The sequence below is a fragment of the Hypanus sabinus genome, chromosome 17 (genome assembly GCF_030144855.1).
Source record: "Hypanus sabinus isolate sHypSab1 chromosome 17, sHypSab1.hap1, whole genome shotgun sequence".
Lineage (NCBI taxonomy): Eukaryota > Metazoa > Chordata > Chondrichthyes > Myliobatiformes > Dasyatidae > Hypanus > Hypanus sabinus.
The window spans coordinates 13902251-13916575 of record NC_082722.1 but is presented as its reverse complement, the minus strand read 5'-3'; the positions used below and the strand labels follow the sequence as shown (position 1 = coordinate 13916575).

The 14325-nt window shown below is 37.6% G+C and overlaps 1 protein-coding gene across 3 annotated transcripts in view; it reads right to left on the bottom strand.

Annotated features, from left to right (window-relative positions):
• Positions 1-14325, bottom strand: part of bbs2 (Bardet-Biedl syndrome 2) — a 168084-nt gene that overhangs the window by 101794 nt on the left and 51965 nt on the right. For all 3 annotated transcript variants that reach the window (XM_059992559.1, XM_059992557.1, XM_059992558.1), the window contains exons 7-8: positions 11017-11121; positions 8120-8206 (exon numbers count right to left, since the gene is read on the bottom strand). In XM_059992559.1, the coding sequence (XP_059848542.1) occupies positions 8120-8206; positions 11017-11121 (192 nt within the window). The remainder of the gene's footprint in view (positions 1-8119; positions 8207-11016; positions 11122-14325) is intronic.

The following is a 14325-nucleotide window of genomic DNA, read 5'->3' as shown; positions in this document are numbered from 1 at the left end:
CCTAGTATGTTAACTTTCTATGATTTATTACATTGACTATTACCTTAAATTGATGAAATATAATCTAAATGTTGCCTTGTGGTACTGCTTTAGTGTCGTATTGGTACGAAAATGTGAATAAATTACAGATAAAACATATTTAGGAAGCCCTCGAGAACGTATCCCAATTTTCTCCGTTTAAATAATTATTCACATTATGCGATTTCACATTATGTGTCGACTGCAAGGAACATATCCCCCGCATATAACGAGGATAGGGTGTATTTCTTATACACAGGACCACACCACCCCCACTGCCTATTAACCTATTTTTGCAATACACCGCATATCCTTGGGTATTCAGTCCCCAATGGCAGCTATCCTTCAGCCAAGTTTCAGAGATGGCCACAACGTCACTCTTGTCAATCTGTAGCTGAATTTCAAGATCGTCCATTTTATTTCTTATGCTGCGTGCATTCAAAATATGACACTTTCAATCCAGTATTTGTTGCTTTCTGTTTTATCTGCACCATGCCTCTGTTGCCCTATAAATCACCCCACTGGCTGTGATCATGCCTCATCTCCTGCCTGTCCTTTCTATCATCTCTGTTGCACCCTATCTTTGAATTATTTCCTGTTTTCCCCTTCCTCAGCCCTATCACTGCGGTTCCCATCCTCCTGCCATATTAGTTTAAACATCCCTTGACAGCTCTATTATTATGATTCACCATGTTGCAGCATATGGAGTAAGTCCAATTCTTAGCGGCTCTTTCTCTTAATATATTTTATATCCCACTGACAGATCCCTTTTAGCTTTGATGATTTATTCTGCTGAAGGATTTACGACTTAATTACAATGGCTGAAAAAAGTCATTCTGGTATTGAACTGAGAAGTGGCAAGACTTTTCCTGAAATGGAGCAAACGGAACAAACCAAGAAAACGGAGGAGCCTGTTACTTTAGCAGGAATATTTTCTTCAATACAAGCCATGAAGTTGGAATTCGGGTCGTTTAATATTAAAATTGATAAGCTGACTGGTTCAAACGGGAAGTTTGAATAAGCTTCCCGGTTCAAGACTCTCTGAAAAATTTGGACTCTCAGCTTCAATCAATTCAGCAGACTACAACCCGAATTGGGAATGGGCATGATCTATTCAAGCAAACTACTAAAGATCAAGGAATGAAGATAATCTTCGATGGAAAAGAAAATCAATGAAATTACCTTGGAACTATCTAAAATGAAGAAAAAAATGGTTGATTTAGATAGTAGAGGGCGTCGGAGGAATTTGCATATTCTGGGACTGCCTGAAAACACTGATGCTGGTGATCTGTTAAAATTCTTCTCAGATATGTAGTACTCACGTTTTACTGAGACCCTGGAAGCTAGCCCCTTAATTGACAGAGCCCACAGAATTCCATTTTCTCGGCGTTCATCCAAATTACGTCCTCGACCAATTGTACTTTCTTTGCATTATTACACGACTAAAGAAGCTATTCTTCGAGAAGCCAGAAAGAAGCGGAAGTTAATCTTTAATTCAGTACAAATTCGTATAATCGAAGACTATCCCCCTGAAATCTTTGCCGAAAGAAGGAAATACCGAGAAGTTATGAGTGTAATATATAAATTAGATTTAAATCCCTCCCTTCGCTTTCCAGCAAAGCTGATAATTTTTCCTGAAATATCTCAGTCACTGAGAATCTACTCCCCCCAGGAGGGATGGGAGTACATTAAAAATCTTAAAGTTACACCTACTGAATAAAATATTAAAGTTAACCCGATTACTCAATAGGTAATTCTGAAGTATTTGTTGTACGAGTTGTTTATGGATCTTCTGAGTTAAGTTTATCCTGTACTTTTTCAGTCTTTGGTATGGGACGTGGCTGATTAAAATTTTTTTTAACCTATTGATAATTAGTACATATCTGTTTTGTAGGGAACCTCTATAGTATTGTACTCTAATGGTCTGCTAGGACCTGTCGTGTATTAATCTTTTTATTTCTTTTATTTGTTTCAATACTAATATAGTTTTTTTTATATATATATATATAGACACACACACTCATTTACTTTTCTTTTTCGAGAGAAAGAATATTGTTTGTAATATTATTTGCTCGGGTTTATTCTCTTTTTTTTGAATATGTGTTTGAGGTATTTTAGCTGATTCTAAGATGGCCGTTGTTGATTATGCTTTTATTACAGTTAGACATAACATTATATTAATTGAATTCTGCTTGTGCCTTTTATTATGTCTACTTTCCATGGGATCTTTGCTTTATTTTAATATACAGAGCTGCAAGATGGAGAATAGGGTCAAGGGTTACTAGTTTAACATGTGGCCACCCTATTGGTCGCTGAATTCTTATCTTTTGGGAGGCGGGAGGGAGGAGGGGAGAGGGGACAATTAGTGTAGGTTTTTTTCCTGATTGGGCAGTTCTTTTGATGGATTTTTTTCTCACAAATGTGTCACTCCTTCTGGTTGTACCCGCGCCTTTTGGTTTAATCTGTACTTGCGTAACATTTCTTTTATGTAATATTAAATTCAATTCTAAACATGGATGTTAATAAAATTAATATATTGGAACAGTGTCAATCACCCCATTAAGCATAAAATGATTTTTAAGAAATTAAAAACACTTAACACAGATATTATTTTTGTGCAAGAAAATCAAATATGGAAGAAGGATGAGGACAGATTTTTCCACTTTTGGAAAGGACCTCTGTACCATTTGTTATCGGATGGTACAATAAGAGGTGTTTCTATATTTCTTAGCCCCAAAATCCCTTTAGTACACTTTAATACTACTACTGATACAATTGGAAGATATTTAATTGTTACTGGTTTATTATGCGAGCAAAAGGTAGCTGTGGTGTGTGTATATGCACCTAATGTAGATAATTCTGATTTTTTTAAGAAACTTTTTTCTGAGTTACCAAATCTGAATGAATATAAGTTGATCATGGGTGGTGACTTTAATCGTTGTTTAAATCTGGTGATTGACAGGTCATCAACCAATTCATTGCTTCCTAATAAAGTGGCGGCTTGTATTAATTCTTTTTTACTAGAATATGGCCTGGTCGATATCTGGAGATATAAACACCCCAATGATAAAGATTTCTCTTTTTTCTCACACGTTCATCATTAAGTATTCTTGAATTGATTACTTTTTTTAGATACACGTCTGTTAAACTCCGTTGCTGAATGTGTGTATGACATCATTACGCTTTCAGATTACACGCCTTTAAAGTTAACCCTTAAGCTTTTGGATAGATTTTTGAAAATCTCACGGTGGAGATTGAATCCCGTATTGTTACAGGATCCAACTTTTGCTAATTTTATTAAGGAGCAAATTTCTATATTTTTTGTATTTAATACAACTGAAGGAATGTCAAATTTGGTTATATGGGACACGTTGAAATCTTTTCTTAGGGGACAGATAATCTCATATTCAGCAGCTTTGAGAAAGAAAACTAAAGTGGAATTGTCAGTGCTTATTAATAAAATTAAACAGATAGATAAAGCGTACTCAGTTAAACCTACTGAAGACCTATATAAAGAAAGGGTCGAACTTCAATCACAGTATGATCTGCCTCTGACCTTTCCCATTGAACAGCAAATTTTTAAATCTAAAAGTTTATTTTATATACATGGGGAAATATCTGCTAAGCTTTTGGCGGGTCAGTTAAAGGCTGGGATGGTCAGAAGACAGATTTTTAAAATTCGTAGACCAGATAGAACAGAAACTTTTAGATCCTTATGAAATTAATAAGATATTTATGGACTTCTATTCTAATCTTTATAAATCTGAATTCTCTGATAGCATGAATAGATTTTTGCAAAGGTTAAACATACCCTAAATTTCAATTCAAGATGTTGATATGTTAGATGCACCTATTAAGCAAGAGGAGATAGCCAAGGTTATATCCTCCATGCAATTAGGTAAAGCTCTGGGACCTGATGGTTATATGGTAGAATTTTACAAGACTTTTTATGAAATGCTTATACCACATCTTCATCAAACATTTACCGATTCTACATCCTCTGGGAACCTTCCTAAAACTTTTTATGGGGCATTAATTTCATTGATTCCAAAAAAAGGAAAAGACCTACTGGAATGTGTATCCTATAGACCTATTTCTTTATTGAATGTAGATTTTAAAATTCTCTCTAAGATTCTAGCAAATAGGCTTGAGAATATCTTGCCTAATGTTATCTCAAGTGATCAAACAGGATTTATCAAAAATAGGTACTCAACATTTTAATATTCGAAGATTGTTAAATATCATTTATTCCCCCTCAGCCAAAAAATCTGAATGTATTGTATCTTTGGATGTAGAGAAAGCCTTTGACAGGGTGGAATGGCCTTATCTACTTCAGGTTTTGAAGAGGTTTAATTTTGGTTTGGGATTTATTTCCTGGATTAAATTGATTTATCAGGCCCCGGTAGCTGCGGTTATAACAAAAGTCTCCTTATTTTAGATTATATAGAGGAACCTGTCGGGGTTGTCCCCTTAGTCCTTTATCATTTAATTTGGCTTTAGAACCACTTGCTATTGCTCTTAGGGATTCTAATTCTGTGCAGGGTATTAAGAGAGGGGATAAGTTACAAAAGGTTTCATTATATGCAGATGATTTATTAGTTTACATTTCAAATCCTAGGAAATCTATGCCCTTTAAGTTATCTATATTTGTGGAATTTGGTATTTTCTCTGGATATAAACTTAATTTACATAAAAGTGAATTATTTCCTATTATTATTCTGTTTATTATGATCAAATACCTTTTTAATATTGCTAAAAACCGTTTCACTTACCTTGGTATCAAAATTCCTAAAAATTTTAAAGACCTATATAGATATAATTTCTCCCCTTTAGTTAATATACTCAACAGGCGCTTTCTAAATAGTCGCCTATGTCGATGCCATTGATAGGTTGAATAAATGCTATAAAAATGGGTTATTTTTCTGAAACTTTTATATATATTTCAAGCATTTATACATTTGATAAAATAGATTCTCTGATTTTGTCTTATGTTTGGAATAATAAAATAATGAATAAACTTTTATTGCAAAAACCAAAAAAAGGATGGAGGACTGGTCTTACCAAACTTTAGATTTTATTATTGGGCAATTAATATTTGTTATATTACTTTTTGGATTTATGATATAGATGACCAGGATCACCCTTCATGGTTACAGTTGGAGGAGAATTCAGTAATGAGGTTTTCTTTAGCTTCTTTATTAGGAGCTCCCCTTCTGTTTTCGCTCTCCAGAATAGGTAGACAAGCTCTCAACCCTATTGTTAAACATACTTTAAAAATCTGGTTTCAGTTTCATAGATTTTTTGAATGAAATGATTTTGTACTTTCTAGTAATATTTATTCTAATTTCTTTTTAAAACCATCATCTCTGGATAAGGCTTTAACATGGAAAATTAAGGGAATAAAAACTTTTTTAGATTTGTTTTTACAGGACTGTTTAATGTCCTTTTCACAGTTGACATATATGACATCCCTAATGCACATTTTTTCAGATACTTACAGGTTAGGAACTTTTAACATGATTTTTTACCAAATTACCCCTTAGCCTGCTCTTTAAATTTGGCTTATGCTATTTTTCAGCTTAAACCATTTCAAAAACGATTAACAGCTTTCATTTATAAACAGTTAATGAATGCTCGCATGTCGCCTAATGATAGGGTTCAAAGCACTTGGGAAACAGAGCTTCAACATTCACTTTCAATGGAGTAAAATTTATTATCTAGTCAATAATTCATTTATCTGTGCATGCCATACCTTAATTCAGTTTAAGATAGTACACAGGGCCCATATGTCCAAAGATAAATTGGCGCATATTTTTCCTAATTTGTGACAGATGTAACGCAGAAGTGGCTACTCTAACTCATATGTTTTGGTCATGTGTAAGCTTAAATAATTTTTGGAGGGATGTGTTTGGAATACTGTCTAAAGTTATAGATGAGGATGTTCAACCCAATTCACTTACAGCAATTTTTGGGATCATTCCAGAGGAAGCAAGCAGAGTTACTGGCTAGGAGAGCTATCTTGCTTTACTGGAAAGACTCTAATCCACCTACTGTTTTTTATTGGCTCTCCTCCATTATGTCACGTCTAAGCTTGGAGAAAATTAGAAGTCGGACATTTGATACATCTTTTAATTTTGAACAAGTCTGGCGACCCTTTATTCAATACTTTCACATGATTTAATTAATTAATTAATTTATTTATTTAATTGATTAATTCTCTTTAGGGAAAATCCTTATCTGTGAAGGTTCGGAGATGACTGGAAGGATGTTTCTTTTTCTCTTTCTCTTTTTTCTAATTTTATCCTCAAATGGACTGCCCAATCTTTTTCTTTTTCTTCTTTGTTTCAGTTTAGTTAGTGGTTTTTTCCTTTATTAAATAAAATTTCCAATCTTTTTCTTTACGATTGTTAAGAGGAGTTGTAGTTTTTTTGATTACATTGTATATATAACAGCATAACATTTTACCTATCTGATTTTGACAATATATACTTTCTTATTTACTGCTGTTTATATGTCTTTTGTATTATGTTTGCTAAACTTCTCCTCTGATTTGTATATACTTTACTGGAAAATCAATAAAAAGATTGAAAAAATGAAATGACAGCTCTATTAAACCTGCCTGCTAGGATATTGGACTCCTTTGGGCTGTGGTGCAACCCGCCCTTTTTTGTACAGGTCATATCTCCACCAGAAGAGGCCCCAGTGATCTGGGAACCCAAAGCCCTGCCCCCTACTCCAGTCTCTCAGCCACACATTAATATGCCTGATCATGCTATTCTTGCGCTCGTTGGAACGTCGCACAGGCGGCAATCCTGAGATTACTATCCAGGGGGTCCTGATTTTCAGCTTCCTACCCAACTCCCTGAATTCTCTCTTCAGGACTTCCTCCCATTTTTTTTCTATCTATGTCATCGGTACAAATGTGTACTAAGACTTCTGTCTTCTGGAGACACCTGAGAAAGCTAAACAGGTTTTTAACACTTGATAAAGTGATAATTGCTTCACAAGATGGCAATATATTCAATTAAGATAAAAGGCAGACAAAAAAACATGCTAAACGAGCAACTAGTTATCTTACAAGAGTGTGAGTCTGTGAGTGTGTGGGGGGGGGGGCGGAATGGAGTGGTTCGGTAATTATGTAATTCATCATTTAAAGGTTATAAAAAGCAACTACCAGGGATCCCTGTGTTTGATATGACCTGACTTTATAGACATCCAATTGTTGCAAATGTTCCTGTACACTTTTCAAGCAAGAACTAATAATAAAGTATTTTGTGGTATTGATTAATGACTTAATGGAGGATATATTCCATTAGTTTTATTGTGGTAGTGTTAGGATGAGTATCAATGCAATGAAATTAATTTTTGTGAATGTCGGTAAAACAATGTGATACGAGTTACTTTGTAAAACACACCTTTTTCAGTTATTGAAAAACCCAGGAACTGCTTATAAACCAGAGTCAAACTAGGTCAATGTTCTCAGCCATCAAAAACCTGTGCAAGATTGGCTCAAATAGTACTGTACCAATCCAAACTTACATCAGATCCTAGGTATTAGCTATATCCCTTCATAAATGCCTTAAATTATGTCAGAGTCCCAATATATCATATTTCTCAGTTTGATAATCTCAAATTGTATAATTTAGATAGCAATACATCAGTTTTGTAACAAGTCCTCTGTCAGATTCTAATTAAATCCACAGACAGTAAACCACTGGTCGTAACTTTCATATAGCCCTTGAATTAATGTATTGTTTTATCACAAAATCAACAGCTGCTCCCTGTTTTATAAGGCACTAAATCATTGTGATGTTCTTTCAAAAGACTCTGAACAACAGCTCTGCTTACCATATATAGCAGTCTGATTCACGTGCCAATAGACAATAAAGCTAGACAAAAATGCTACATCATAATAACTGACAGATATTAAAGGAATCCAATCCTGGGCTGAGCAAATCTTTTAGCTCTGTGATTTCCCTTGTGGTTTCTGATATGATGCAAAACAATATAAACCTTAAAAGAGATTTGCCATCTTCAAACAAGCAACTTTACCTTTTGCATTTCCACTTTTAACTGTGACACACATACAACTATGACTCACCTTCCCATTTGACCAGCCTGTGATCAACTCACAAACACCATCCGAGTTCAAGTCAAAAGCATGAATACTCATGGCATGATTTTTAGACTGCAGAAAATGAAAAGCATAGGTAAGTCAAGTTAGTTAAATCAGAAAACATTCTGATTAAAAACATGTCTTTTTCTGATTAATGTCTTTTCTGATTGATGTCTTAGTCTGATTAAAAAACATGGAACTGGATTTCTGCCCTTGTGACTTGGCTTTATTGCTTCCATTTGAAGAACAATCTTAATACCAAACCTAATCAAGATTATTACTAAATAACATTCTTTCTTTTCCAATTTGGTACAGAGCAATTTATCATAGGTACCCCAGACTGCAGGGTAGCATTTAAAATTCTAAATTTGAGATTGTATTCCTCCCACAATTACTTTGATTTGCTTTTCTGCTCCCTTGTCCACAGCAACAAACTCACATTAACATTTGCAGTTAATCTCTGATACTCCATTAGTCAAGTGGTGAACCAGTTCCTGCCACTAGATGCTACCTTAGCATGTGGAGCTTTGCTATCACACACAGCAGTTGAGATGAATAGTTCAGCTGCCTTTAAAGTAGTCAGGTAGCTACAAGATAAATAAATGCATAGCAGGAATATTGTTAGATAAACTGAAGCATAAAACAACTTCTTTCTTGTGTAGTATCACAAATAATTACTATGGGCCACACCAGATAGCCACACCTGGCATTTTGAAGTGCTCTTCAATCTCTTGAAACTAAATTCAAATGAAAATCCATAAGAAAGCTGATCTTGAAGAAGGTGTTTCAGCTGTTGGTATTTTTGGCAGTTCTAATATGATTCAGCAATACACTTGTTACACTTTCATTACCCTCCCAGCAAATGGTGACACAAGAAACTACCGATGATGGAATAAGGAATAACAAGCGCCAGATTATTAAACAAACTTTTTTTTTGTAAGAGAGGCTCCAAGAATAAGCCTGAAATTATAAACCAGTGAGCCTAACATTAGCAGTGGGCAAGTTATTGGAAGGCATTCTGAGGGACCGGATATATAAGTATTTGGATAGATAGGCACTGATTAGGAATCGTCAACATGGCTTTGTGCATGGTAGGTCATGTCTAACTAATCTTACAAAGATTTGAGGAGGTCACAGGAAAGTTGATGAAGGCAGATGCTGCTTACATGAACTTTAACAAGGTCCCGGTCAAGAAGGTTCAGTCACTAGGAAGATAAGGAAGTAAATTGGATTAAACACTGAAGAGGCCAGGAATATTGGTGACTAGTGGTGTGCTGCTGAGATCGGTGCTGGGTCCTTTGTTGTTTGTCATTTTTTTCAATTATCTGGATGATAATGTGGTGAACTAAGTAGATGTGCAAGTTTGCAGATGACACCAAGATGTGGGGTGTAGTGGACAGCAAGGAAGACTGTCAAAGCTTGGAGCAGGATCTAGACCAACTAGAAAAATGGCAGATGGAATTTAATGCAGACAAGAGTGAGGTGTTGTACCTTCAAAGGACAAACCAAGGTAGGACTTACATGGTGAGTGGTAAGGCATTGAAGAGTGCAGTGGAAGAGGGATATGGGGATACAGATCCAGAATTCCTTGAAAGTAGCATCACAGGTAGATAAGATTGTAAGAGGTAAGGAGAGCTTTTGGCACATTGGCCTTCATAGATCAAAGTACTGAGTACAGGAATTGGGACATTGAGGCCTAATTTGGAGTACTGTGTGCAGTTCTGGTTACTGACCTACATGAAAGGTATCAATATGTTGCTGGGACTTGAGGACAGAGTTACAGAGGTTGAATAAGTTAGGACTTTATTCCCTAGAACATGGGAAAATGAGGAGAGATTTGATATAAGTATACTGAATTATGTGGGCTATAGTTAGGGTAAATGTAAGCAGGCATTTTCCATGGAGGTTGGGTGAAACTAGGACTAGAAGTCATGGGTTAAGAGTGAAAGGTAAAATGTTTAAGAGGAACATGAGAATGATTCTCTTCAATCAGAGGGTGGTGTGAGTGTGGAATGAGCTGCCAGTGGACATGGTGAATGGAGGTCTGATTTCAACACTTAAAGAGAAATTTGGATAGATACATGGATGGGAGGGATATGGAGAGTTATGGGCAGATTAACAGTTTGGCACGAACTAGAACTACCAAAAGGCCAGTTTTTGTGCTGTAGTGTTCATGACATGTTTCACTCTATGACTAAAACAAAATGTTGGGGGAGCTTATCAGGTCAGGCAGAAGCTTTTCGTGGGGGGAGGGGTGTGGAATGGACTGTCAGTATTTCAGGTTGTGGCTCTTCATATGGACTGCTGTGGTAATGGGAGCATGTGTTGTCATATTCAAGTGTGCCATGGGGAAAGAATTAAACATGAATAATATTTCTGCATAGGAAAGGAATAGCTCAGATAACAGATTATTAAATGAAACTGCTTAAGGAAAAATTTAGGTCAATTAATGCTGAAATATTAATTGTTAAGCAGTCCACATGTAGTAGAGGCAAAATAAAACTCGCCCTAATATGTCCCAACAAAGCCCCTAGGTTTAACTTTGTACATGTCACTCTCATACTAGCTATTCTGTAATTCTTGAATAATATGTTTAATAAAACAAAATTAGTTGTAAGCTGGGAGTCATGAAGTGGATCAGAACTTATTAGGGCTTATAACAGTAAGGATATGGGAAAGCACTGTTCCCAAAGAAAAGATCTTCTCCATCTAACCCTCTAAATCAGTGAGACTCCAAGACACGTTTTGAGAAACATTACGTTGCCCATGCTGCTCATTGAATAATTCTCATGATTAGTTTGATACCCCCAATACATTTATTCACTTTTAACATTTGGAGAGTAAAAAACTCAGCCATTACAAGGTAACATTACATCATGCACCTTAATTCTCCAGTAGCGTGTAACTCGGTCATATACTCCTACAGTGCCATTTGCCAGGGCATATCCAAATCGACTTCCACGCATGTGACACAGCGCTGTGATAACCTGTAAAGGGAAAATATAAACATGAAATACCTTGCTGAAAATAAACACTATTTATGAATACTGGCATATCAGAAAAGCCCAACATTATGGAAAAGAGTAAAAATTTATTTAGTTTAGTTAATTAAGACAAGGCTTCCTTTGTAAACCTTCTGGTTTAAGATGGCGTTACTGAAGGCGTATGACAGCTTACTGCCAGTTCAAAAGGCAAGAGATTCCATTATGAACATCAGTTATAACATCTTTTCTGAAGTAAATTGTGGTGCACTATTGTAAGAAGGCAGGTAGAGGTGAGGCTGGTTCGGGAGATGAGCCGTGTTGGGACAATGCCAGATGCAACGTGTTCGAACCGGGCTCACAGATGGAATTTGTATTACTGCAGGAGATGGAGCAAGCGACTTGGAGAGGAGCTGATGCGGAAGAGTTTCAATACCCAACCACCTCTCCTGGGTGCGAGGATGGATCACTTCAAGCTCCGAACCAACTTGGTTGGAATGGCTTTGGGCTGGGTGGCCCAAGCATATCGTGGTGCTGGCGTTCGGGTCCAAGAGTGAGGTACTACCCTGTGCTTGGACAATTTAAACACCGGCACAGATAGTCTGGAAGCCCGAATGTCAGGAACAGGGGTGAAGGAACAGGGCTGCTTTGTTTGTTCTCCCATGAATGTTAATTTCTTTCTCTGTGAACTGAGACAGCCGCTGTGTATTTTTGCCCCGTTGGTGTGATGAATGGGCTTGGGCCTGATTTGACTGCTCCAGGAGTGGATCTGGGAACTCAGTCTGGTTCAGAATGCTGATGGCTTGCTTCTTTTGTTTGTGTGATTTTTTTTCTCTCTCTCTTTCTCTGCACAGTGGTTTTAGTCTTTTTGTTTTAAACTGGGTTATTCAGGTTTCTTGCTTTGTTGCTATCTGTAAGCAAACAAATCTCAAGGTGTACAAATTATTTATTATCAAAAAATATATGATTTGAATCTTCAAATCTAGATGAAATCCAAAATGATAACACTGTAATAGTCATCTTCTGACACTAGAGGATTCTATTATCCACTGGATCTCATTACTGTCCCTTCTAAGTACTGCCTTAGTGTGGAACTCCACATATTAATAAACAGAAACATATTACCAGGTGTAAATAGAAACTATTTCTATTTATACCAATAACCAAACTGTTAACATTGATCAATGTTATCCAGTGTCATCTGAGATGTATTGCTCCTATTAATAATGTGACAAAAATACTTTCAACAAGGTTCACCGAATTTGTCAAACTATCAGCAGCTGCACAAATAGCTTGCGACAGGAAATTGCATTTTCCTATATGTCCTTGGAAAGGTAATGCTAAGCCACCTTCTTGAATTGCTGTAGTCCTTTAACAAATGTACTCCTACTATGTAGTTCGAAGAATTTCAAGTTTAGGACCAGTGATATACTTTCAAGTGAGGATTCTGGAGGGAAACCTGCAGCTGATGGTCTTTCAAAGCACATTTTGCCTTTGCCATTCTTGATGAAGGTAGGGTACAGATTTGGGAGATGTTTTTTGGATAAGTACAGCAGAGGATTTATAGATGGCAGCCAATGAGCCCTTGTTGGACTCATTTAGTCCTTACTCGTGAATGGGAAGCTAAAAAGTGGACTGCTGTCCTAGATGGTGTCAAGCTTCTTGCGAAAAGTTGGAGCTGCTCTTATTTGAGCACATGGAGGGTCTTGCATCATGCTCCTAACTTCAGCCTTGTGGATTATGAAAGAATTCCTGCAATTATGGGATGACTGATCTTTAATAACCACAATCAATTTCTTTTAACTTCAATTACTGGATTAGTTTCCCCTTGGCTGCCATTAACTTCAGTTGACTGGGACATGCTGTAGCAGACTTGGTCAATATATGGAAAGATGAGAAAATAACTCTGATCTCTACCTTGCCGAGGCACAGTGACAACTTGCTGATACCTCCTCTTATTTACCCCACTAAGGAGCACCAGGCCACACTGTCTCCCACACCATCACCAACCTTATCAGCTCTGGGGATCTCCCATCCACTGCCACCAACCTCATAGTCCCAACACCCAACACTTCCCGTTTCTACCTCCTCCCCAAGATCCACAAACCTGCCTGTCTAGGTAGACCCATTGTCTCAGCTTGCTCCTGCCCCACAGAACTCATTTCTTCATACCTCAACTGTTTTATCCCCCCCCGATCAATCCCTTCCCACCTATGTTGGTGACACTTCTCACGCTTTGCATTTTTTCAATGATTTTAAGTTCCCCAGTCCCCACTGCCTTATTTTCACCATGGACGTCCAGTCCCTAGATACCTCCATCCTGCACCAGGAAGGCCTCAAAGCTGTCCGCTTCTTTTTGGATTCCAGACCTAACCAGTTCCCCTCTACCACCACTCTCCTCCGTCTAGCGGAATTAGTCCTTACTCTCAATAATTTCTCCTTTGGCTCCTTCCACTTCCTCCAAACCAAAGCTGTAGCCATGGGCACCTGTATGGGTCCCAGCTATGCCTGCCTTTTTATTGGCTTTGTGGAACAGTCCATGTTCCAAGCCTATATGGGTATCCGTCCCCCCTTTTCCTTCGCTACATCAACGACTGCATTGGCGCTGCCTCCTGCACACATGCTGAGCTCAATGACTTCATTAACTTTGCCTCAAACTTTCACCCTGCCCTCAAATTTACCTGGTCCATTTCCAATACCTCGCTCCCTTTTCTTGATCTTTCTGTCTCCATCCCTGGAGACAGCTTATCTACTGATATCTACTATAAGCCTACTGACTCTCACAGCTACCTGGACTATTCCTCTTCCCACCCTGTCTCTTGCAAAAATGCCATCCCCTTCTCTCAATTCCTCTGTCTCCGCCGCATCTGCTCTCAGGATGAGGCTTTTCATTCCAGGATGAAGGAGATGTCTTCCTTTTTTAAAGAAAGGGGCTTCCCTTCCTCCACCATCAAGTCTGCTCTCAAACGCATCTCTCCCATTTCACGCACATCTGCTCTCACCCCATCCTCCCGCCAACCGACTCGGGATAGGGTTCCCCTTGTCCTCACCTAACACTCCACCAGCCTCCAGGTCCAACATATAATTCTCCATAACTTCTGCCATCTCCAACGGGATCCGACTACCAAGCACATCTTTCCCTCCACAACTCTTTCTGCAGGGATCCTTTGTGACTATGCGACTCCCTTGTCCATTCATCCCCCCCCCCAT